This window comes from Mobula hypostoma, chromosome 1 (genome assembly GCF_963921235.1).
Source record: "Mobula hypostoma chromosome 1, sMobHyp1.1, whole genome shotgun sequence".
In the NCBI taxonomy this organism is placed as follows: Eukaryota; Metazoa; Chordata; class Chondrichthyes; order Myliobatiformes; family Myliobatidae; genus Mobula; species Mobula hypostoma.
Genome location: NC_086097.1, coordinates 128,924,779 through 128,950,985, shown reverse-complemented (window position 1 = coordinate 128,950,985; position 26,207 = coordinate 128,924,779). Strand labels below are relative to the sequence as shown.

The window sequence follows — 26,207 nt, the reverse complement described above, 5'->3', positions numbered from 1 at the left end:
AAGAAAGAGAATCAAGAGAATAACTTCACTGAAAGACCCGGAGATACAATAAAGTGGGCAGTCATTACGGTAAGGCAAAGACTCTGCAAACTTGGATGACATTGAAACTGACCTTGAGTGAGAGACTCCCAGGAAAAGAGTCATGGTTTCTCCAACCGCCATAGGCGAGCTTTGTGATTGCCAATTACCTTTGGAAGTCTTTGCCATGTTGTAAGCTTTTACTGAATTTGAGCCAGCTCCTCGATTCATTGTTTCCATTGTCACCACCTGTATCTGCTGAAATTAGACAACTTATTCATACTGGCCAGCAAGATCAACTTGTCCATTCCCCATAAATATCTTCAACGAAAGCTTCACATACATAGTGCCTGAGGTATTGCACGAAGTCTGTGGGGATTCTATGCCACAAGCTTTATTTATAGTTGTCAAAATGTGTTTTTTTCCCTTTTTTCTTATTTCTTTTCCAGGATCCAATTTGGAAGGCCAGTGTGTATTACTTATACCAAGATATCCTTTAGAATTTTCCACAGTGTGAGAAGATGCCTATGTTGTAGCTTACCGAAACAGCTGAGCCGGAAGCGGGGCTATTCCTGGAGTCATGTCACAGGATACTCAGCTACTGCTCTGCTCTAATGGCCAGAATATTTACGTAGCTTCTTCAAACTAAGGTCCAGTGGTGAGCCCCCTGCCTGGATGATGATGAATTACTTGGCAACGGTAACACCTTTGAAAGTCAAGGGTAGATGGATAGGCTCGTTTTTGATGGAGATGGCCACTCCCTGGCACTTCTTTAGTGTGAATGTTACTTGTTGCTTATCAGACTGTGTCTGAATGTTGTGTAGGCCTTGTTTTGCATTTCATTCCCATTGACTGCAGTTTTGTCTTTGCTTCTTGATGCTATACTTGCTTAAATGCTCCTTGGATGTAACTCGCAGCACATGACTCGAACTTATGTCTCTGGTCTATGTTTGGAGTAGGCTGAGGTGAAACCCTAACTGCTGGGTTATTAGTGAGTAAGTGCCACTAGTAGCACGTTTGATGGTGTTTTGCATCATCTTGATGATTGGCTAATTAGATGGTATTTATCCAGATTAGATTGGATTGTCCTGTTTTTCATGAAGTAGACATTCCTAAATAATTTTTCACAATGGCTAGAAGGTGCCCAAGGCAGCTCTACTGAAAAAGCTTATCCGGAAGCAAGGCTATTCCCGGAGTGCAGGCCTGAAGACCGGCAATCAGGATGTGGTCTGCTTGCATAGTGCTTGCTGTAACCAATGGTCTTTGCTACACTATTATATCAAATAGACTGAGTCTAACTAGCTTCAGAATTAGTGGAGAATTAAGGAGAAAGCAGGAATGGATCATACACTTGACAGTCCAGGCTGCATGCTTCAGTTTTGTCTGATGTGCTATCTTTCGCTGGGCTGTGAAGTTGTTAAAAATGAATACTTGGAGCCTCCTATCATTGGTGGATGAATTATCCATTACCATTCAGAACGACATACCGAACTTCAATCTGATCCATTCGTCGTGGAATTCCATAACTCTGTGCATTGCATTCTATTTTTGCTGCTAAGCATGTAGCTATCCCTGCATTGCAACTTCATCAGCATTGCACTTCCTGTGCAGGCATCACTGGTTTTGATCCAGGGTGGTCTTTCGCTCTTTGATTCAGGTTGATCCCTTAACTGCTGTAATGATAGTGTAAGGGATATGCCTGATTTAAAGTTACTGATTGTAGTTTGTATATTCCTGCTGCTTATGGTTCATAGTAGATCATGGATACCCAGTTTCAAGCTGCTAAGTCTAGCATGATGGACAGTGTCCTTGTAATGATGGTGGGACTTGTCTCTACCAGGACCATATAGTGGTCAATTTACCAAAATCATCATTAAATGAAGCTTCTGATTGGTAGATTAGTGAGGATGGAAACAAGTGTGTTCATCCTTTGTGTTGGTTTCCTCACTAATTACCACAGACCCAATCTTCGGACTTAGCAACATAGTCAGTGGTAGTGCTACAATTCACATTTAGCAATCAATATTGAAGATCCTCCCCAAGGATTTGTTATTTTTTTTTCTTGTACTACGTTAATGTACTTGTGTTTGGAATGGTCTGGATGGTATGCAATGGTTTTTAGTGTACCTTGGTACATATAACCATAATAAAGCAATTGCATACTACCAATTTTTTTTTAGGGACGACCATGTTAGACTTATAAAAATAGAAAATGCTTAGCAGGCCAGGCAGTATTTATGGAAAAGAGTACAGACAACATTTTGGGCTGAGACCCTTCATCAGGCCCTGCTAAACGTCAACTGTATTCTTCTCCAGAGATGCTGCTTGGCCTGCCGAGTTCCTCCAGCATTTTCTGTGTGTTGCTTGGATTTCCAGCATCTGGAGATTTTCTCTTGTTTGTGAAACACTTAACAGGTCAGGCAGCATGTGCGAAGGGAAAAAGAGTTAATGTTTCAGGTAGATTATCTTTCAACAGTTATTGCCTTGAAATATTAACCCTTTTGCTCTCTTCACAGATACTGCCTGTCCTCCTGAGTATAACTAATATTCTCAGCTTGAAATGTCGACTGTTTATTCACTTCCATTGACGCGGCCTGACTTGCTGAGTTCCTCCAGCATTTTGTGTGCGTTGCTTTGGATTTCCAGCACTTGCAGATTTTCTCTTGTTTATAACTAATATTTTGAGTTTTTATTTCAGATGAACAGCATCTGTTGTCATTTGGCTTTTGCTTTACCTCTGGCTGTGACTCATCTGTGGAGACAGCTCTGCCAGAATTTAGACAGTAGTCTTCCGATTTTAGTGAGAGCTTTGCAAGATTCAGTAGGTTGCTTGCTGGTGGACTAGCCAGTTATCGTTTCTCCATTTCAGTATAACAGTAATTATTCAATGGAGAAGCTTGCCAAACCATTTCAGAGTGTGTTTATGAGCAAACGATTATAGGTCTGGAATCAAATTATCATCTTTTTGGGATAAGGCAAGCAGATTTACTTCTCCAAAGGGTACTTTTGTGAGTCACATTGGCTTGAACAACAATCCTGTGGCTTTTGGTTATCATTTTTGATGCTGAACTTTCCTTTAAATTTTGAAGAGTAAGGTGTCTTTAATAGTTCTAGCATCAAGTCTTTGTGCTGCTTAAAGTCAAAATGCTTGTTACCTGATCTTGTCAAAATCAAAGGTGAGTTTATTGACATATGCACAAATATATGTGTGTACAGGTACAATGAAAAATTTACTCGCAGCAGCATCACATGCACATGGCATCAGAGACAGAACGTTCACAAGTGAAACATAAATTAAACATCAGTTTTCCCAAAGAACTTCTTCCCCTCCAATCAGGCAAACAGCCAATCAACAGCACAAGTATGACTTTACTCCTCCTGGCCTATTCATTTAAGCCCCATGGACCAATGGACTATTTGATTTGTACACATGTGATTAAGTGCAGGTGCCGAACACTTTGCTGCCCAAACTAGCTCCTCACACGTTGAGTACATTTCGGACAATGGGTGAGTTAGCAACTTACAATGTAACAACCAGAAAAAATGCTGCTAAAATCAAATCTGTTTGCTGGGTAATACTGCAGCATGTAAAACCACAAAGGAGAGGAAATAAACTGCAAGATTATTACCCACTACCTAAGCTGTGTTGTGGATGTGTCTAGAGCTCGTTGTAAACAGAGGAACAGAGAGAAGTCATTGTGTGCAACTCTGATTGCGTATCTTTCTTTTCAGCGACTGACTTACAGCACAACCCGTCCAATAGGAGACGCAGCCAAGCTTTATTGGCTCTTTTACAGAACACAACATTCTGGCATCCCTGGCATACTGATCACAGTCATCTTGTACATTCTGATTTTCCTCTGCTCCCTCAGTATACTGTATTTGCATTTATTAAGGTAAGAGTATTTAAATTAAAATCTAATGATATTTAGGATGAAGTATGTTATTGTGTTTAATTTCCTCTCACTTAGCCCACAGATAAAGGGAAGACCAGCTAATGAAAGTATCAGCTGTAGTTGGGAATCTAGGCTTGAGAGTAACTTTGATTTTACTGTGATTTACACCAGTGGGTCCTGTCTTGAAGTGAGCAACCTTTCTCAGGGACGGATCACCACAGCTTTCAAGTGTCTGTTAAATCTTAATAATATTGAGATGTTTCAGCTGGGGAATTCATAAAAATAGAAGATAAATAGAGCTACACACTGGCTACCTGGCCATAGGAGTATGGGCAATTCCCCCAGAACTTCCAAGAAGAACTGGTCCGTGTCTTAATCTGGTGTTTATGGGCAATCTGGTATATAATTTACTGAGTGAAGAACAAGCAGAGCTTTCATTCAAAAAGGTTGTGGACCATTAATTTACAGAATAGCAGTATGTTTGACTTAGCACAAACATTAATATCTGTCAACGTATGTTTAAAACTCTTCTTGGAGGGTTGTGTACAAATACAGCAACATACGCTGATAATTCTACAATCTGCACTTCAACAGAAGGTTGGGTTTGCATGTGAGGGGGAAGAAGTCTGTCAAAGTGCTTTGCACTGCTTTGAGCCGAAAAGCTGTCTGGCCAATCAAGCTGGTACTTTGTGGCTTCTGTTTTACATTATTCCTTCACTGTTTCTTTTGTACCTCATTGCGGTCTTGTTCCCATTAGACAGATTGATGTTGAATTTATACCAGTTTGATTTGGAGCTCTATACTTTATTGGAGGTTTTCTCCGATCGAAACTTGTATCACTATATTAATTTGATTGCCCGGAAAACGCACTTCTAGTTGGAAGCATTAATTGGCAGTTACACTTATGTGCTCTACATTGCTTCTGAAACTTTGTTTTATTGACTCAATGGGTAAAACATTCCGCTGCCACCATGTGGTGCACTTGGCATTGGGGTGATTTTTGAGGCTTAATGATTTTATCTTTCCCTCCTCTACTTATCCTCTTAAAATGATTCATTGCATTTCATCTCATCTGGATTTAATCCTGCTACTCTCAACCCAGCATTGTTGTAGGAATGCCTTTACTTGGATGGCTTTAGCAATGAACAAAACAGAGAAAAAGTTCTTTAAGAAAATCTGAAAAGGGAGGAAAAGAGGAAGTATAAATGAGAGACACTAACAGTGGAAAGGGACAGAAGAGAAGGAGACTAGAGCCCTGAAAGGAGAAAGAGCCAAGGGATGGTTTGGTGAAATGAAAAGGTTTAATAGGGTTGATGTAGAGAGGATGGCTCACCACTCCCTTCTCAAGGACAAAGAGGGACTGACACTAAATTCTGGTCTTGACAACAATGCTTACATGCCAACAAACTTATTAGAATAAAATTGTGTGTTTTCTCTAGAACAGGGGCTCCAACCTTTTTATGCCATGAACAAATCCCTCTAAGCAAAGAGTTCATGGACCCCAGGTTGGAAATCCCTATTCTAGAAGAAGATTCCAATTGGGAGCTGGTTCTACGGTATTTTCTAACAACTGTCTGAGTAAAGAGGATTCTGCTGGTTCTACAGTATGTTCGAACACATACAAATTTGGAGAAACAAATTTGTAGAGAGATTGCAGACTGTTGCAAGAAACATAACGTTGGTATAGTAGGTGATTTCAAATTTCCACATATTAACTGAGACTCCCATACTGTAAAAGGATGTAATGGCATAGAGTTTGTCAAATATGTTCAGGAAAGTCTCCTTAATCAGTACATAGAAGTCCCAACGAAAGAGCATGCGATACTTGATCTGCTATTAGGGAATGAGCCAGGGCAGGTGACAGAAGTTTGTGTAGGGGAACACTTTGCATCTAGTGATCATAATGTGATTAGTTTTAAAGTAAATATGGAAAAGGATGGGTTTGGTCCTCAAGTTGAGATTCTAAATTGGAGAAAAGCCAATTTTGATGGTATCAGAAAGGATCTGGCAAGTGTGGGTTCGGACAGGCTGTTTCCTGGCATAGGTGTACTTGGTAAGTGGGAGGACTTCAAAAGTAAAATTTTGAGAGTACTGATTTTGTATGTGCCTTTCAGAATAAAAGGTAAAGACAACAGGTTTAGAGGTTTAATAAGTCCTGACGAAAGGTCTCGGCCCGAAACGTCGACTGTACCTCTTCCTAGAGATGCTGCCTGGCCTGCTGCGTTCACCAGCAACTTTGATGTGTGTTGCTTGAATTTCCAGCATCTGCAGAATTCCTCGTGTTTAGGTTTAGAGAACCTTGATTTTCATGAGATATTGAGGCACTGGTTAAGAAAAAAGTGAGATCATTGCAAGTATAGGTAGGTAGGAACAAATTAGGTACTTCTGGAGTATAAAAAATCCAAGAGAATACTTAAGAAAGAAATCAAGAAGGCTCAAGGTTGCCCTAGCAGACAAGGTGAAGGAGAATCCTCAGGGAGCAGAAGGATTGTAAAGGACAAGGTTAAGGGTGAAAGGTGAAAAGTTTAAGAGTAATGTGACAGGAAACTTCTTCACTCTAGAGAGTCTTGAGGGAGTGGGACGAGCTGCCAGTGTAATTGGTGCGTGCGACTCCGATTTAAACGTTTAAGAGAAGTTTGGGTGGGTGCATGAATAGTAGAGGTATGGATAGCTATGGTCCGGGTGCAGCTGGATAGGACTAGACAGTTCAAATCGTTCACCATGGACTAGATGGGCCGAAGTGCCTGTTTCTATGCTGTATTTTTCTATGACTCTAACTTTCTGGGTAATGAGATTTCTGCTGGATTCACCTGAACAATAGCAGGTATCCAAGTTTTGGCACTTCAATAACCCAGAGTATAGTTAGCAGTCACTGTCCCTTTAAAACTCAGACTGTTAATTATTGCCTGCCATATTCCATCATGGAAAGTCTGTACTTAAAGAACTTGTGCTGCCCTCTCCTTTCTGGAAGAGCTCTTGGGGATAGCTCTACATTTTGTTGTCCCAGAGAGAAAAAGCCATGGAGGACTACATCCAAGAAGCTCTGATGCTGGGTTTATTCAACTGTCCACATCTCCTTTTGGGCTGGGTTTTTCTTTGTAACCAAGAAGGATTGTGGACTAAGGCCTTGCATAGACTATAGGTAGCTAAATAAGATCAAACTGGTACCCTCTCACTCTCATGAACGTGGCCTTTGAGATTCTCAAGGGAGCTTCAATATTTACCAAAATGAACCCCTGTAGCACCTACAACTGAATCTGCATTTATGAGGGAGATGAATGGAAAATGACATTCAACACACTTGCAGGCCACTATGAATACTGAGTCATGCATTTTGGGTTGGCAAACACTCCAATGGTATTTCAAGCCTTTATCAATGATGTGCTCCAGGAGATGCTACACTACTTTGTCTATCAAGACGATAAACTCATTTTCTTCCAGACCACTCAAGAATGTGTCCAGCACATCAAGCAGGCTTTACAATGGCTTCTTCAGAATCAACAATTTGTCAAGCTTGAAGGGTGAATTCTATGTAATTAGTCTCTTCCCTTGTGCTTTTACATATAGTAACCGCCTACAAATGGACGTCGATAAAACCCAGGCTGTGTGGGATTGGCTGCAACCCACCTCTGAAACAACTCCAATGGTTTCTAATTTTTGCCAACTCTTACAGAAGGCAATTACCACAATTTTAGTTCAGTGGCAATGCTGCTCACCAACCTCATCAAGAAATTGACTGAGCCCTTCCGCTGGACCATGGAGCCGGATGGCTTTTGCAAAGTTAAATCAAAGGTTCATATTCACACCTATCCCGGTTCCACTCGGACTTGCCTTTCGTGGTGGAGATCGACACGTTGGACATTGGAGTTGGGTCCTTCTTGGCCCATTGACATGCCTTGGACCACAAACTGCATCCCTCTGCCTTTTTCCCATGGGGTCAAACTATGACGTCGGGAATTGGGAATTGTTGGCTGTTAAACTAGCACAGGAGGAGTGGAGGCATTGGTTGGAATGGTCCAAACATCCATTTGTGATATGGACCCACCACAAAAACCTAGCCTGCATTGAGGATGCGAAGAGGCTGAATTCCAGACAGGTACTTTGGTCCGTATTCTTTAATAGGTTCAACTTCCTTATTACTTAGCACCCAGGATCAAACACTAGATGTCCTCTCTTGACAGTTTGAAGCACCTAATGGGGAAGAGAACCCTTCAGCTATAATTCTCAGCTCCAGAGTGGTGGCGCCCATGTGCTGAGCCCAAGAGTAAAATGGGGCAGACCTGGGTAATGGTCCTCTCAGATGTAACTTTGTTCTCAAAGCTGTTCATTTGGAGGTGCTCAACTGGGAACACGCTTAAAACCTGGCTAGGCATCCAGGGTGGCTTGCACCCTAGAGTTCGTCGCGAGGCATTACTGGTAGCCAGGCATGACTAAAGATGTCTGGGAATATGACTTGGCGTGTGATATCTGCACACGAAATAAAGAACCCTGAGCACAGCTTCAAAGTATGCTTCAGCCTCTCCCCATTTCTACTCACCATTGGCTCCACATTTCTATGGACTTTGTTACAGGTTTTCCAGCATCTTGGAGTAATACAGTAATCATGGTGGCGTAGACTAATTCTCCAAGTCTACCGCTTCCCAAACTACCGTCAGCTTCAATGGCTGCCAGGCTCATGTTACAACACAACTTCAGGATTCATGGTCTCCCCCACGACATTGTCTCTGAACATGGCTCCCTGTTTGCCTCTAGGTTTTAGAAGGCCTTTTGTGAGCTTACTGGGGCCTCTGCCAGTCTGTTGTACGGATTCCTTCTGCAGACCAATGGGCAAACAGAGAGGGTCAACCAGGACCTAGATTAGAACATACACGTGTCTAGCCTCAGGGACCCCTACCACCTGGAGAGGCAACCTTATCTGGGCAGAGCTGACACACAACACCTTTCAACATTCGTCAATTGGGATGTCCGCTTTTGAACGCCATTTTGGGAACCATCCTCCACTGTTCCTGGAACAAGAAGTGGAGATGGGGATTCCATCAGCAGAACAACTGGTACTGAGATGTCACCAGGAGTAGGTTAAGAGAGAAGTTGTTGGTCAATTCGCGGCGGCAGCAACAAGACCAGGCCAACTGCTGGAGAAGGCAGGGACAAACACTTCTTCCCAGTCAGCAGGCCTGGTTCTCAACTAGAGAGCTCCCAGATGAATCCAGAAAATTGGCCCTCCATTACATCTGTCCAGTCAGAATCCTGTGATGCATCTACCCAGTTACTCTTGAGCACTGTGTGGATTTGTCCCACATTCCATGTGTCCCACCTCAAGCCTTTGAGTGTCCGCCCCTTGGCTCCAGTTCCCAAGCAATTCCACCTCCCAGAATTGTTGAGGGACAATCTGGCGAGTTTTGGACACTCGCTTTGTTAGAGGTAAAGGGCAGTACCTCATGGATTGAGGGGGATATGGCCAAGAAGAATTGATATCAATTTCATATAATGAAAGACTGGATCGACTAGGCTTATACTCTCTGGAATTTAGAAGATTGAGGGTGGATCTTATTGAAACGTATAAAATCCTAAAGAGATTGGACAGGCTAGATGCAGAAAGATTGTTCCTGATGTTGAGGAAGTCCAGAACGAGGGGTCACGGTTTAAGGATAAAGGGGAAGCCTTTTAGGACCGAGATGAGGAAAAACTTTTTCACACAGAAAGTGGTGACTCTGTGGAATTCTCTGCCACAGGAAACAGTTGAGGCGAGTTCATAGGCCCTTTCTGGAAATTGGCCCTTCAGCTCGACAAGTCCATGCTAAACACAAGCACCCATTGACAATAATCCTATTTTAACCCACCTTTACTGTTCTCACGTTCCCATTAAACCCATCACCCACTCCCCAGCCTACCATTCGCCAGCACACTAGGGGCAATTTACAGCAGCCAATCAATCTTTCAGCCTGCCTTTGAGATGTGGGAGGAATCTAGAGCATGCACAGCCCCACACAGTCACAGAAAGCAAATGCAAACTCCACACTCAAGGTCAGAATTGAACTATGAGCTGCACTACTATGCCCCCTGATAAATACCACTATACTGATCTGTGGAAAGATTAACAGGGTATTAAAATATTTACTTTTTCATCATTTTTCTTTAACACTTTTGTTTATTAATTAATAAACAGTGCCTGGCATTAAATTAATTTTTATTGATCTAATATATTTCAAAAATTATAACATCCTAAAGCACTTAGAACCAGCACTTAGACAATTCCTGAATTGTCATGGCGATAACGTAGTTAATTTGCACCCAACAAATGCTCCCTAGAAGCAATGAGCGAAGTTATCAAATAGTCCCATCTACTAATACTGGTTAACCGGTAAAAGTATATTGATGAAGATATTCTTAGAGAGATTGTGCTTGCACATCTATAGAGCAAGATGTGTTCATTTGGTTACAGCATCAAAATTTGTTCAGTTGTGGCCAGAAAGAATTACATGACCAATTTGATTTACAAACCATTTATCTAATTATCACCAAACACTGTTTTTAGTTTTGACCTGACGGACAATTCTACTAAGTAATGTTAGAATCATAGAGCACCACCGCATAGAAACAAGCCCTTCGGCCCATCTAGTCCAAGCCTGGATTATTACTCTGCATCAACCTGCATCTGGTTCATAGCCCTCCTTACCTATCCTGTCCATGTACGTATCCAAATTTCTCTTAAATATTGAAATTGAGCCTGCATCTACCACACTCGTTCCACACTCTCGCCACCTTCTGAGTGAAGAAGTCCCCCCTGCCATGTTCCCTTTAAACATTTCACCTTTCACCCTTAACACATGACCTCCAATTCTAATCTCACCGAGCCTCAGTGGAAAAACGTCTGCTTTCATTTACCCTATCTATACCCTCATAATTTTGTATACCTCTATCAATCTCCCCTTATTCTCCTAGACTCCAGGGAATAAAGTCCTAACCTACTTAACCTTTCGCTATGATTCAGGATCTCAACCCCAGCAACATCCTTGCAATTTTTCTCTGTACTCTTATTGATATCTTTCCTATAGATAGATGGCTAGAACTGCATAAAATACACCAAATTAGGCCTCTTTAATGTGTTATATAACTACAACATAACATCCCAAATTCTGTACTCAGTACTTTGATTTATGAAGGCCAATATGCCAAAAACACTCTTTATGATTCTATTGATCTGTGAAGTTATTTTCAAGCAATTATGGATCTATATTCCCAGATCTCTTTGTTCTACCACTCTCCTCACCACCCTACCATTCAGTGTGTAAGTTCTATCCTGATTTGTCCTCCCAAAGTGCAACATCTCACATTTGTCTGAATTAAATTCCATCTGCCAGCCCATTTTTTTCCTACCTCTTCCAGGTTCCACTGCAAACTTTGACCAGACTGTCCACTACGCCCCCAATACTGCTGTCATCCTCAAATTTGCTGATCTAGTTTACCACATTATCATCCAGATTGTTGATATAGATGACAAACAGCAATGGATCCAGCACAGATTCCCGTGGCACACCACAAGTCACAGGCTCTAGTCAGAGATGCAACCATATACTACTACTACTCTGTTTCTACAGTAAAGCCATTGTCAAATCCTATTTACTACTGTATTGGGTTTGCTGATTGGAAAGATATAAACTCAAAAGATCTTAAGCCTTATCCAATAAAGATAGCTGTGAGTATCCTCACTAAGGCGAGGTTATAATGTAACCACCCAATCCTCAAAGTCTAGTTCAATCCTCCTTGGCGATTTTAGAAGCCAATAACCACTACTTAAATGATGGTTTTGCCCCCTCCTTACCAAGGAGGAGATACTTCCAGCTAACGAAATTGTTTAAACATAATTCATACACATTTAAATTTAGATTAAAAACAGATTTAAAACTCAGAGGGTTTTGTCTTGTAAAAAGATTTCCAAATTACAAATGATTTCTAAAACACAAAGGATTTCCAAAACTTAGGTACAATTCCTATAAGCTAAAAGGATATACCAATGAATTGCAGGTGAATGAGCTGTCCATTGCAGAAGTTGAAGGCAGAGGAATGGATTCAAGTTTGCCCCATCTTTCTGTTATTTCTCTTGATGTTCCTTGACCATTCCTAACAAGCTTGACTGCTTTCTTACATTTATACTGTTTTTTTGCCACATGGGTGACCTCACACATATGATAGCTTTTTCAAATACCTTTTCACATAAGTAGTCTAAAAACTTTTGGGGACAGATACAGGTGTCCCCCGCTTTTCGAACATTCGCTTTATGAAACCTCACTGTTACAAAAGATCTACATTAGTACACTGTTTTTGCTTTCAGAAGGTGTTTTCACTGTTACGAAGAAAGGCAGCGCGTGATAAAAAATCAGTGCGTGAAAAAATCGTGCCCCGAGCAGCCACTCTCCCCCGGATTCGGAACAGCATTGCTTTAACACGTTGCGTTGAGCAGCCGTAAGCAAGATGAGTTCTAAGGTGTCGGAAAAGCCTGAAAGAGTAAGGGTGTTACACTTAGCGTAAAACTAGACATAATTAAGCGTTTCGATCATGGTGAACGAAGTAAGGACAAAGTGAGTTTGGCTTGTGGAAGCTGACGAAGATGATGTTGAAGAGATTTTCACATCCCATGACCAAGAACTGATAGATGAAGAGCTGATGCAATTGGAAGAGGAAAAGATAACAATCGAAACCGAGTGCAGAAAGTGAAGCAACTGCGTGAGATTTTCGTTGCAATGATAAAGTACAACTTTAATTTTGAAAGGGTACGTAGGTTTAGGAGATATTTGCAGGATGGTTTGAGTGCTTACAAACAATTGTATGATAGAAAAATGCGCGAGGCTCAGCAGTCAGGCAAGCCTTCCACATCAGCCACAGCAGACGATGAACCTTGACCTTCGACATCGAGGTGGGCAGTCATAGGAGAAGATGAGCTGCCTGCCCTGATCGACGATGAGATGACACCCCCATGTCCCACCACCCCAACACCTGGGCCCTGGACAGATACTGTACTGATTTGCGAAGAATGCAGCGGTAGCCGGGAGGCACACAGCACATCGTTAAGAAAAAAGCCGAAATAAACATGCTAATTAATTAGGTGCTGCCCAGCATGTAATTGTCGGCCCAGATCAGAGGCGATGCAATCGGCAATCGCCTCTGATCTGCACCGAAATTTACGTGCCGGGCAGCACCTAATTAATTAGCATGTTTATTTCGGCTTTTTTCTTAACGATGTGCTGTGTGTCTCCCGGCTACCGCTGAGTTCTTCGCGGCAATGTATGGGGTCGGCAGCCTGGAGGGTGGGGGCCACTGCACCACCCAGCCTGCGACGACTCAGTCTAACACACCATCATCAGTGTGCTCGGCACTGTTTTCCCAATTCCGGTAAGTGATACTACACTGTACATACATTATTTCTACTTTATATAGACTGTGTATTTTTACGTGTTATTTGGTAGATTTGGCAGCTTCATAGTTTAAAGGTTACTGGAGAGCGCGTTTATGCCAACAGCGCTTGCATGAGATTTTCTGCTGAGAGCGCTTGCGTGAGATTTTCGCTACGGAGGTCTGTTCAGGCAATCGTTGTAGAGAAGTATTTCTACTTTATATAGGCTGTGTATTTATCATACCATTCCTGCTTTTACTATATGTTACTGTTATTTTAGGTTTTATGTGTTATTTGGCATGATTTGGTCGGTTATTTTGGGGTCTGCGAATGCTCACAAAATTTTCCCATATAAATAAATGGTAATTGCTTCTTCACTTTATGACATTTCGGCTTACGAACCGTTTCATAGGAACGCTCTACCTTCGCATGGCGGGGAAACCTGTATCCCATATACCGCAAATTAATGCTGTGAGAGGTGACCCTCTGAGTCCTCATATCATCCAACTAATCATAGATCAGCTATTTGATGTGCTAAATGATAGTATCAATCTGGTCTGCAAGCTTCCTTGATCTATATACAGACCAATTAATAGACCCCCATTGTTTTACACTTCAACCAACTCCATGCTGTGGACCAGCATCCTGTGCTCTATAGACAGTGCTGTATGCCTGCAAAGCTGTCCTTTTAACTACAGATTGATTGTTGCTTGTCACTTATGTTAAGCACTGAAGATTGACTCCTGTTTACAACAAGCAGCCAAACAAAGTATATTGGTTGGAAGTTTAACTTATTCAAAAAGAATGCTTTGATTTCCACAAGTGTCAAATGCTGTATTAGAAAGCTGAGCTTGGCAAAAAAGCCACCTAGCCCTGAACAGTGAATATCCATCACATTACCCTAAATATCAAGTGGCTGAACCTTCCTGAACAACCTGCCTTGCGGGACCCTGTCGAAGGCCTTGCTAAAGTTGGTCACTGCTGGAAAATATACAGAAAGATATTGTGGATTTGATTAGGGTATTTTATGGAAGCCTTTTTTCTACCAATGTGAGTGATTTCATGTTAGTCTCTTTCCTCACCCAATCATTTGTCAAAATACCCTTAAAACATTTCTGAATTATTTGCCATTCAATTCCATATTATCAGTGAACTCCAGATAGTTGATTGAGATTGCAAACAGGATGACCCAGCAATAATCCGTGTATCCCCATAGAACACATTTGCCTTTTTATTGTCATGAAGGGCTCACACATCTCGATGTCAGTCATAAACAATCTTTAATACATGTCCCAGGACAACGGGAAAATACAAGAAGTGACACAATATTCATCCTACAAGCAGTAGATTGAAAACCATAATGGTCTGTGAGCTACCAAAATCTGTGCTGATTTACTAAATTTTAGTTCTTTAAAGCAGAGGAAACACTATGTATTTCTCTGTGGTAGTCGTTATTGTGAAATTATTCCAATAGATGCCACTTGTATCTCTGTAAATGGCTTCCCTTAAGGACTAATCTTGAAGTCTAACTCCAGTCTTGAAGTGATGAATGTGAATTTGGATTATTTTCCTCCAATTTTTATGTGGGCTTCATTGGCAATGCCTGCATTTAATGCCAATCCTCAAATGCCCATACAAGGAGAATGGTGAACTGTAGCAGTAGTGAAGGTATTACCATACTGTTGTTGGGTAGAGAGAAGAGTTAATAGTCAATGTTTCAGGCTGAGATGAAAGGTCTTGTCCCAAGATGTCAACTGTTAATTCCCCTCCGTGGATGCTGTCTGACCTCTGAGTTCCTCCAGCATATTTTGTGTCAGGCAATTGTGCTGCACTTTGTAGATGGCACACAATGGTTTTGCCTAAAACAAACCAAAATGCTGGAAGAACTCAGCCAGTCAAGTAGAAATGGGGGAAAGAAAAGACTTAGCAATGTTTAGTGTCTGTAACCCTTCAGAACTACCATGCCTGTTGACACCAGTTAATAAATATTTGATCCTGGCAGAAGGAGGCCTAGATGGAGATGACGGTGTGCTACCTAAAAGCAAGAAGCTTGGTAGCTGGAAGACTCAATCGCGAAGCAAAGAGTGGTGGCTTTTTTGGCTTTTGGCTGATCCGCTGCAGAAGTCATAACAAGATTGATGTCTTCGAAGCTAAAGGAAGTGGAGGAGCCCAGCATCGGCGTGCGTATCTCCTTAAGATGCAACCACTGAAGAAAAGTTGGTATAACTGAAATCCTGTCCGACATGTAGTCTGAATGAAGGTTGCCATATGCCCTGTGGCAGACTGTGGTAATAGGTGACACCTGTTACCACAGGTGTGAAGGGCACTAACTCCCTTCACACCTTCCAGCAGGTTACACAGCCCCATGACAAGCACTCCACTAAAATTGATAATCCTGTGGTGTGCACACCCACTATTAGAAGTCCACTTATCGACCTGCTATAGTGGAGGTCTAAAAGGTGTGTGCATTCTCTAAAGCTGCCCTCCTTGCTGGACCACTTAGCTATCCTCTAAGGCACAGGCTGGTGATTGTTAGGGTCAGAGGGAGTGGTGACACAATCCCAGAAGCAATCTTCCTTTTCCTCTACTGCCACCTAGATCTGGAAGGAATGGCGAAAATGGTTGCTTGGTGGGGGCACCGGTTCAACACAAATATAGAGCAGTGATGAGTCAAATGAGGACAAGGATAAGTGAGGAGAGGAATGATTGATGATTTGACCGGAATCCCTGTTGAACAACTTCTCCTATTTCGCTCACTGCTATGACTCTGACTCCCCACAACCCCACCCCCGAAAGAATTCCTCCAAGGATCTCCTCAGCAAATAAGAGCAACTGTGTATCTCCCTGTCCCTTGTGCTGGGAGATGGTTCATCCCAGTGGTGTGATGGGAGACTCACTACGAAGACCATTCCTGGTTGGAAGCCTCCAGATGGATCTGGATCCTCCTCACCAGGTGTTTCCAAAGTTCTGGAAGGACAAGGGCATAGATGGGAAGCACTGTTGTCAGGAAACATAGAGGAGACTTGACCCAAAAGCAGAGCAGCGGAGACAGCTTAGCAGTAAATGATAATGTACTAATAATTTGCAAAATAACAAGTCACAAGGGTCATCAAAACAAGAGAGAACAGATACTTGACACAACAAGGCGACTGAAGGCTAAGAGAAACTGGTTGAGGCTGGCTGGTTTGATGGGTGAACAAGGCTTGTAGATGAGGGCTGGGTTCAAACAGACTGCAGGTGATGAACTGGAAATGAGTGGCAGGTGACTCCTATGAGCTGAGTGGAGACTGGCAGGTAGCTGCCTGTGTGGTCCTGACAACCGCTACTGACCAATGCTGTACAAGTGACAAGCCTGAAAGTCTTTTACCAGTCCTTCCAGCACAAATGCCAGTTTCATTTCAGGTCTGCCTTCCTCGTAAGAGGTGCATGCTGCAATGTCTGGTGTTATGTTTGACAGAAACCCCTCAGTCCAGTGGGTGAGCTGATTCATTTTCCAGTCAGATCCCAGATAGCAGTTCCTGCATAAATGAAAAGGAGAAACCAAAGTTATTATTCCTGCTTATCCCATTAATTGATGATATTGAAGGTCTCCCCAAATCCCTCACTCCATTCAAAATTTTAACATTAATTTTATGGATGGAAATGTAAATTTCAACTCCACATGATTCAGTTGTCAATTAATCACCCTTAAATATATTATACTTGTTACAATCATAGTCATATGCTATCAACTTATCTATTACAAATTAAATATTTTGTTTGGAATCTTTTTTAATTCAGGTTTTGATACCCATCCCTTGGATCATATTTCTTCTTGTTGTCCCACTCAATCAGATAAAGCAATTAATGGGTTACAGACTGCCTCCTTGCTGTGAACATGGTGAGGAGTGATGTCTGAAACACAAATGGAGTGTGTGATATTTAAGTTAGCATTTCTGGACTCTGGTGTGTGACCACTAATGATGACCAAAAATTTAAAAGCCACAGAAAGGCTAAAGGGGGCCTTACTTACGAATAACCCTTAACTAATATTGAGAAGCAGAATAAAAGTCCTTGAACTCGTTTTGTTCTCTGCAAGCAAGAGAGATGGTCTGCCAAAGAGAGAGGGTTAATAAGCTAAACACACACACACGCACACACATATATATAACTGGCTTTCAGGCATCCAGAATAGCTATAGCATACCTCTGGGTTTCTGTCTTTGAATATACTCTTTCTCATTTCTTCAATATCAGTCTCGGGCATCAAAGCTGAGTCATTTCCCCATTAATATCAGAAGCACATGTTCACTGCCTAATGTCAGTTTTATCTAAGTGACCAGTGTTAAAACACAAGACAAAAATAATGGCTTTTGCCACTCACAGTGCAGTGAATTGTTGCAAATGTAGGCCACTGATGTGTCTTGACTCAGAAGCTGCCGCTTCCTATTGGCTGATATCAGAACTTGTGACATAGCGTATGACCTATTTCTAAAAGAGAAAGGCCTCAGGCAGCATACCAAGATGGGCTGTGCTGTTATCCTGGTTTTAATTACATATTAAAGAGGTACACTGTTTTCTTGAAAGATTGCACTGGTTTCATATCACATTTTTAGAAGAAAGTGAAGTTATAGCTCGGATGTTGTTAGAATATAGTGAAAGATGGTAGACTGGAATGTTGTCCATTCACACATGTCAAATATGCATTGTAGTAAGGTATGTAATGACAACATCCCCCCCCACCCCCAGCATCCTCTGAAAATCAGCTCCATTGAGTCAGTGAAAACAAATTTCACAACTGTGGTTCAATGGTCACTCATTAATACATTGTGCATCCGGCACATACATCTGAAGAAAATTCCCAACTTTAGTAATTCAGAATTTTTTAATTGTAATTTTTAATTGTTATTAAACCATAAGACATCGGATCAGATTTAAGCCATTTGGCCCGTCAAGTCTGCTCTGGCATTCAATACTCCTTATGTGGTCTGAATAATGCCTTATAAAGTCTCACCATCCCATCCTTACTTTTATATTCTAGTCCACTGGAATCGAATAGCAACATTGCATTTGTTATACTTATTACTGAATCACACTGCACTAGGACTCCCAAGTCCTTTAACACTTCTGATGTCTGATTTTGCTCTCTATTTAGAATATAGTCTATGTTTTTATCCCTTCCTTTGGAAATGCTGGTGTCAATAGCAAGGCCAGCATTAGCTGCCTATCCTTAATTGTAGTTAAAAAGGTGATGTGATTTCATATCCAGCTGCTGGTTTACATTGACAGGTAGTTGTCCTGTGGATTAAAGGACTAGAGGGCAGAGATGTTCATTAATATTACAGTAGTGAACACAAGAAAATCAGATTAATCAGTTTTAATCCAAAAAGCCAAGTTCTGCAGATGTTGGGAATATGAAATAAATTGCAATATGTTTTAACACATTCCTACCTTTTCAAGCCTGCAGACATCTGGGCAGCTGGTGGATTCCTTCTACCGACTGCACTCCACTGAAGAGAGGTTCTTTGTTCCTCTGGACCTGGAGCTGTCCAATCAGGAGTTGAGCCTCATAGTGAAAAGAGCCGAGCAGTGGAGGGGGATCAACGGTGAGAAAAGGAAGGTGAGTATACACATAAACAGAGCTACTGAATACATTAAGGTGGATAGCAAAATAACATTTTAGCAATGGAGAAGAACATACTGTATCTTTCTTTCATTTGCAAACAGCCGAAGCTTAGCAGGCAATTGAAACGACACATGTGCCCATCTCCTGCTCAAGGACCACTTCATCAGAGTGCCAGAGACCGAGGTTCAATCCTAGTTCAACTACATGGACTTTTAAGGATCCCTGGTTTCCTCCGTATCCCAAAAATGGCTATTGTAATTGGCCACTATAAATCATTCTGGAGAGTGGAAGAATCTGGATGGAGTTGATGAGAATGTGGGATCAAAGTCAAAGTTGAGTTTATTGTCGCATTGGAATGAAAAATGGGATGAATAGACAATTAGTGTAAATAGATGGTTGATGGTCAGTACAGACTTAGTGGGTGAAGCATCCATTTCTGTGTTTTATTTGCTCTGTGACGTCATGACATGGAATTATTTTAACATTCAGATACACCAATTTATTAAAAAGGCAGTGGAATGTTGGCCTTTGTTTTAATAGCTATAGAGTACGAACAAGGTTAAGTCTTGCCATAGCTGTGCAGATTGTTGAGATATATTTTCAGACTTGGACTTTTTCAAGGGTTTGGGGTCATTTCATTGAAGGCAATTCAGCAAAAGTTCTTGAGTTTGGGCCTGGAGAATAGGTTGGGCCTGTTCAGCTTGGAGCATAGGTGAATAAGGAGCAACCTTAATGAAGCATAAAAGATCCCGAGGCACCCAATAAGATGCAAGGATAATTCTCCTCATGGAGATAATAATGAACTAGCGGTCGACCATTTAGAATTGAGATTAGAAAGTTATGAATCTTTGGAAATCTTAATCTAACACAGCTGTGGAGATAGAGTCTTTGAATATATTGGAACTGAGGTGCACAGAGTTTTGGACTATAGGGGAATGGTTATGGGAAACAGGCAAGAGGGAGTTGAGGCCATGATCGTACTGAATGGTTGAGCAATTCTCGCTGGACTGTAAGCCCTACGCCTGCCCTTATTTTCCATCATCTTATGAATGGTTATGCAGATAGTCTGTCTCTTCAGAGCATCTCGGTGATCTATGGTTCACCTCCACCCAGAGGCAGGCCTATTGAAACTGTGTGTTTTCTCTAGCTACAGTGCGATTTTTGGAGATACTTTGCATTTATCCAACCACCCACCTGCCAATTCCATTGACAGTGTCCAGTGCTGCCAGCTTCCAAGCAAGGCCTGCGTATTAGAGGATGCTTTGTTTGAGCCAACATTACATTCAAGGCTGGCTGCACTCACATATTCAGCAGCAGACGCTGAGAGCCAAGCTTGCTGTGCAGGATTACATTAACATATTTACTGAACCCCAGAATGGGCTTCTCATTCTTTCCTCCCACAGTCTGTGAAGGCCAGTTCTCGACCATCTTTCTCAGGTCCATTTGTTGGTGGAACTTCAGGAAGAAAAGGGGATCCAGATAGTAGATGGGAATACATCACTGCTTAGTGTAGCAACGGCTTTTCCAAGACTGAAACAAGTTGCAAGAAGTTGTGAATGCTGCCCAGTCCTTCACACAAACCAGCCTCCCCTCCATTGACTCTGCATGCACTTTCAGGAAAGCAGCTAACATCATCAAGGATCATTTCATTTCTGGTCATTCCCTCTCCCCACCCCCCAGAACCTTCAATCAGATAGAAACTACAAGAAATACAGAGGAAGTAATGCCAGGTTACGATCCAGCTTCTATCCTGCTGTTATAAAACTCTCGAATGGATCTCTTATGTGATAAAAGTAATCTCTTGATCTGTCAGTCGACTGCATCACGGCCAGTTGCACTTTCATTTGCCCACTGGTGCTGCACTTCCTCTGTAACTGTAACACTCTATTCTGCATTCTATTTTCCTTTCCACTACCTCAATGTACTTATATATCAGAATCAGAATCAGGTTTATTATTACTGGCATGTGACGTGCAATTTGTTAGCTTAGCAGCAGCAGTTCAATGCAATGCATAATCTAGCAGAGAAAGAAAAAAAATCATAATAAATAAAATAAAACATAATAAATAAACAAATAAATTGATTACATATATTGAATAGATTATTAAAAATGTGCAAAAACAGAAATACTGTATATTTAAAAAAAGTGAGGTAGTGTCCAAAGGTTCAAAGTCCATTCAGGAATCAGATGGCAGAGGTGAAGAAGCTGTTCCTGAATCACTAAGTGTGTGCCTTCAGGCTTCTGTATCTCCTACCTAATGGTAACAGTGAGAAAAGGGCATGCCCTGGGTGCTGGAGTTTTTTCATAATGGATGCTGCCTTTCTGAGACACAGCTCCCTAAAGATGTCCTGGGTCCTTGGTAAGCTATTGCCCAGGATGGAGCTGACTAGTTTTACAACCCTCTGCAGCTTCCTTTGGTCCTGTGCAGTAGCCCCCACCCCCATACCAGACAGTGATGCAGCCTGTCAGAAAGCTCTCCACTGTACATCTATAGAAGTTTTTGAGTGTATTTGTTGACATGCCAAATCGCTTCAAACTCCTAATAAAGTATAGCCGCTGTCTTGCCTTCTTTATGACTACATCAATGTGTTGGGACCAGGTTAGATGCTCAGAGATCTTGACACCCAGGAACTTGAAACTGCTCACTCTCTCCACTTCTGATCCCTCTATGAGGATTGGTATGTGTTCCTTCATCTTACCCTTCCTGAAGTCACAATCAGCTCTTTCATCTTACTGACGTTGAGTGCAAGGTTGTTGCTGCGACACCACTCCACCATTTGGCATATCTCACTCCTCTACGCCCTCTCGTCACCAGCTGAGATTTTACCAACAATGGTTGTATCGTCAGCAAATTTGTAGATAGTATTTGAGCTATGCCTAGCCACACAGTCATGCGTATACAGAGAGTAGAGCAGTGGGCTAAGCACATACCCGAGGTGCGCCAATGTTGATCATCAGCAAAGAGGATATGTTATCACCACTCCGCACAGATTGTGGTCTTCCAGTTAGGAAGTCGAGTATCTATTTACAGAGAGAGGTACAGAGGCCCAGGTTCTGCAACTTCTCAATCAGGATTCTGGGAATGATGGTAGGTGGAATAATTTATATTGAGGGCATGCAAATGAAAGTTCAAAGTTCAGAGTAAATTTATTATCAAAGTACATATATGTCACCATATACAACCCTGAGATTCATTTTCTTGTGGGCATTCACAGTAAGTACAAGAAACAATATGGAACCAATCAAAAACTGCAACCAACAGGACGGACAAACAACCAATGTACAAAAGACAACAAACTGTGCAAATACAAAACAAAAATAATAATAACAATAAAAAATAAACAATGAATATTGAGAACGTGAGATGAAGAGTCCCTGAAAGTGAGTCCCTAGGTTGTGGGAACAGTTTAGTGATGGGGTGAGTGAAGCTGACTGCAGTTATCCCTTCCAGTTCAACAGCTTTTCACTGTACCTCAGAATACACCATGTGATAATTATAAATAAGTTAATAATTTAAGAGGTAGAGTTGAGCCATGATGGGAAGTCATTTGAGATGTGAGGAGTTGAACAGAATTGATGTCAGGGCTGAAACTCACTGGCCTCCCATGATCAACAAAACTTCACCATTACCGAGAGAAGCTTTTTCCCTGCTAGTCAAGAAGATGCATGGTGGCAGTAGATGACAGTGGCAGAACTACAAGTAAAATATAAATCCATTTAAAATTCCAATTTAAGCATGATTTGGTTGTTGTTTTGACCACAGTTTAAAACCCATTTAATATTTCTCGGGTTACAGAAATATCACTATTTCAATGGTTATAAAGTGCTTTAGGATGTCCTCAAAGGGGAGGCAAGAGCTGCAACAGAAATGCAAGTCTTTTCTTAATTTCTTAAAGTCTTTTAATTTCCTAAAATTAGACAAGCTTGCACATTTGAATCTAATGATATTGAGCATGTTTAAAAATAAAATCCGAGTATCATCTGCTTGCAAAGACAACGCAGTCTAGAACTTAGTAAAAAGGAGACAATTCAGTCCATGGTACTGGAATTGAGTACTACTATCCTTTTGCTATTTACCTGTGTAATAAAGACAGACTTGAATTCTGTGCTGTAGTATAGTCTTTCATTTTTGTTTTTTGAGGCATTTGTGGATATATCCTTTCCAAAGATCAGCGTGGCATTGCTTAAATTGTTGTGTTCATGTGGTGAGATAAAACACAGCACCCAATTAAACTTTCAGATCAGACCGGAACAGTTCAACATCGAGAAAACAACTTACTTACAGCCAGTCTTCTGTATTATTACAACAAATTCATTTTTGGTAACAATTTAGACTTCACAGGGAGTTCAGGAAACCTGATTACTTTTGTGTTTATGTAATGTTTCTTATGGGTTGTTCTCTGTAGGCTTTTACCACTAGTTTACCAGACTACTACCTGTATCCCGGGCACATTTCCTTAAGCAGAAATGAGCAAATTTTATTGTAGAATTTAATGACTTGTGCAAAAATAATTTGAAATGTAAAACACAGGCCTGCAACAGCTGAGCTTTGACAACATTAGCTTTAATTAAAAAAAGTAACAAAATTGGGGAAAAAATAAGCCAAGAATTTGCTCAGTTTAATAATATCTACCAAATAAAATTTTCCATGTAATCCATGTTAACTTATGTTTCAAAAAATATGATCCAGTGTTTGAGATTTAATAGTTATGATAGCTTGTCAATAACCTTGGACCTGCATTAAAAATAACTCTTCCTTGTTGTGGAAGTGATTTGCTTTTTTTTAAATCATCACTACCATTCCTCAAGTAAGTGTTCCCCTATTACCACTCTGGCCTGTCAGACTGTAATGTGATATCTTCTTGAAGGCAGTGTGTTACTGCTTTCTGCTGCCTCGCTGCACAATATCACTATTCTTCCCATCTGCCAGTGACTTCTGTGTGTTTTACTTTCAGTAACACTGAGTTGTGAATACAACAAGGTGCCTCTGTAACTGACAGATTTCAAGGGGGAGCTTTGGCAAATCTGATCTCATCATTTGATATGACATGTGCTGATTTAGCAGGGAAAATATCTCTCCTTGAAGGTGGATTCTATCAAAAATGGAAGGAAATGCACTGGAAAATGTTTAAAAAGCTATATTGGAATTCAAAGTGAAAACAGCAAAATCCATATTTTGAGATGGGTGAATTTGATGTTACAGTATTTGGAAGCTATTAATGGCTACACTTACGCTAAAATGAGTTTAGCAAAATGTGGTTCAAGTGGCTTGATGGTATTTGGATAATTTGTGACATTATTTCTGCAGTTGCACTGCTTTTTAACTTCTAGAATATTAAGATTTCCTGTCAGTCCACAATAAAACAGCTAATAAATTGCAGATGTTCATGTGGAAAATATCAGAGCATGGAGACGCTTTCAAAATACACTTTGAAGCAAGGGAGATGCAACCTTTTTGGTGACTTTAAATTTACTTTCTGTGTTCTATTTTGCCCGTGCATCAAGGAAAAGAGGAGCATTCTCAGTTTGCCCAAGTGGTGTAGGGCCTGGGAGCATATTTACATCAGATCCCAACTGAATTGTTGGATAGAATGCCTCAATGTTGCACAGGAATGCATCCTTTTAGGGGCTGATTGTGGAAGAATAAAACCTCATGCAAATTCGGAGGAGTCATGGGCTGCATTGTCACCCTTGCTCCTGAGTGAGAGGGTTAATTTAGCCACAGGAGCTTTTCCTGTGTGTCGTAACGTGGAGAAGTGAAGGAGATAGCAAAATAGTTTGCTCTTTCTCTTGTGTCAGAAAAAGAAGAAAGATGTCCAGCAATTAGGGGAGCGCTTCGTTCAACTGGCATGTTTAATAATGAATTTATAGTTACACAGTGCCATTTAAGAATTGGCCCCATTTTAATTTTATAAAGATGCACAAACCAGCATTCAAATTAAAGTTGCATTAGAGATGGCGTGGCTTTAAAGCACACAGCGTTTATTTTAGGAAACAAAATGAAATGCATTAAAGCCGAACCATGGTCTTTTACTTTGCAAGACCCCCTGGGGCTGATGGTATATCCTCAGCAAAAACAGAATCCGACTCTACTTATAATGCATGCAGGTTTCCGACAGCGCATTGCACAAAGAACAAAATATAATTTGCTTGGACTTTTAAATGTTCTCTTCTGTTTGATTCAGCTTGAAGAGTATAAATTATGAAGTCAAATATTTTTGGCAATAGATTTCTTAAAGCCATTTAAATTTTAGCATTAGAGGGATGCTGATTGGGCAATTCATTCAACACCATTGCAATAATTCCTATAGCAACTTGTAAAATCTCTGCTTACCCATCTACGGAGATGTGAGTGGTGCATTGTCATAACATGTTGTATTTTAGCATAAGTTTGCTGCCAGCAGCCTACTAAAACATATTAGAATTTAAGTACTTTTGGCATCATGATGAAAATGCTTATTTGTTTCACTTCAGTCTCTTACACTAGGTTGAGGTGTGGTATTGTTCAAGACATCTGCCTTCTGTTTATAGTTTTTTTATTCCTTTGCCCAGAATAAGGTCACTTTCTTCAGTCAAATAAGTCATCCTCCTATTAAACTAATTTGCCTACATGCAAATTTTGTCATTTTTACCTCATTAACTATTTATCATGGAATAAAAAAAATTTATATTCATGAAGGAGAAGCCAGCAGCTTGATGGAGCGGGAACTAATATTTTGCAACTGTAATGATTTTTGCATCCTTAATTAGGTGGAATAAGGTTGATATGATTAGGTCAGGATGTAGTATTTTTCATTAAAAATACATTTCAGGCTCTGTATTCATAATATGTCCTTGCAATTAAAATAAAGGAGCAAATGTGATTCATTCTTTGCTCCTTGATTAATGCCAGAACTGTGTTGTTTCATTTGCAGCCCCTGCACAATACAGGTGTAGTCGTGAATATTTTGTTTCAGGTAAAGAACTCCAATCAATTCAAGTTCATAATGAACAGATTAATTATTTACAAGCAGCCAAGCTGAGGGATCTAATTAATTGTCTCATGTCACCCTTGTGATTATTGTTTCGGCTTTATTGAGGAGAGGAATAAGATTGTTGGTGGAGAGAATTGCAAATTTCCATAATGTTTCTGTAGGTTTACAAACTATTTTGTAGACTTTGTGGACAATGAGGGAAAGGCTATCTGTAATCTCTGATGCAATTTATATGAAACTTTGCTGACACATGTTAGTAGTAGCTGATTGCCCTCAAGATGTTTTCACAACAGAAATTTGTAAGTGCTACATCAAAGTTTCTT

General features: G+C 40.9%; 1 protein-coding gene across 1 annotated transcript in view; it reads left to right on the top strand.

Moving 5' to 3' along the window:
- The window catches only part of ofcc1 (orofacial cleft 1 candidate 1), a gene marked incomplete at its 5' end in the record, with an annotated part of 305,954 nt that overhangs the window by 175,964 nt on the left and 103,783 nt on the right, over positions 1-26,207 (top strand). Inside the window, 2 exons of the mRNA XM_063042829.1 lie at positions 3,751-3,914; positions 18,744-18,903. Of these exons, the coding sequence (XP_062898899.1) occupies positions 3,751-3,914; positions 18,744-18,903 (324 nt within the window). The remainder of the gene's footprint in view (positions 1-3,750; positions 3,915-18,743; positions 18,904-26,207) is intronic.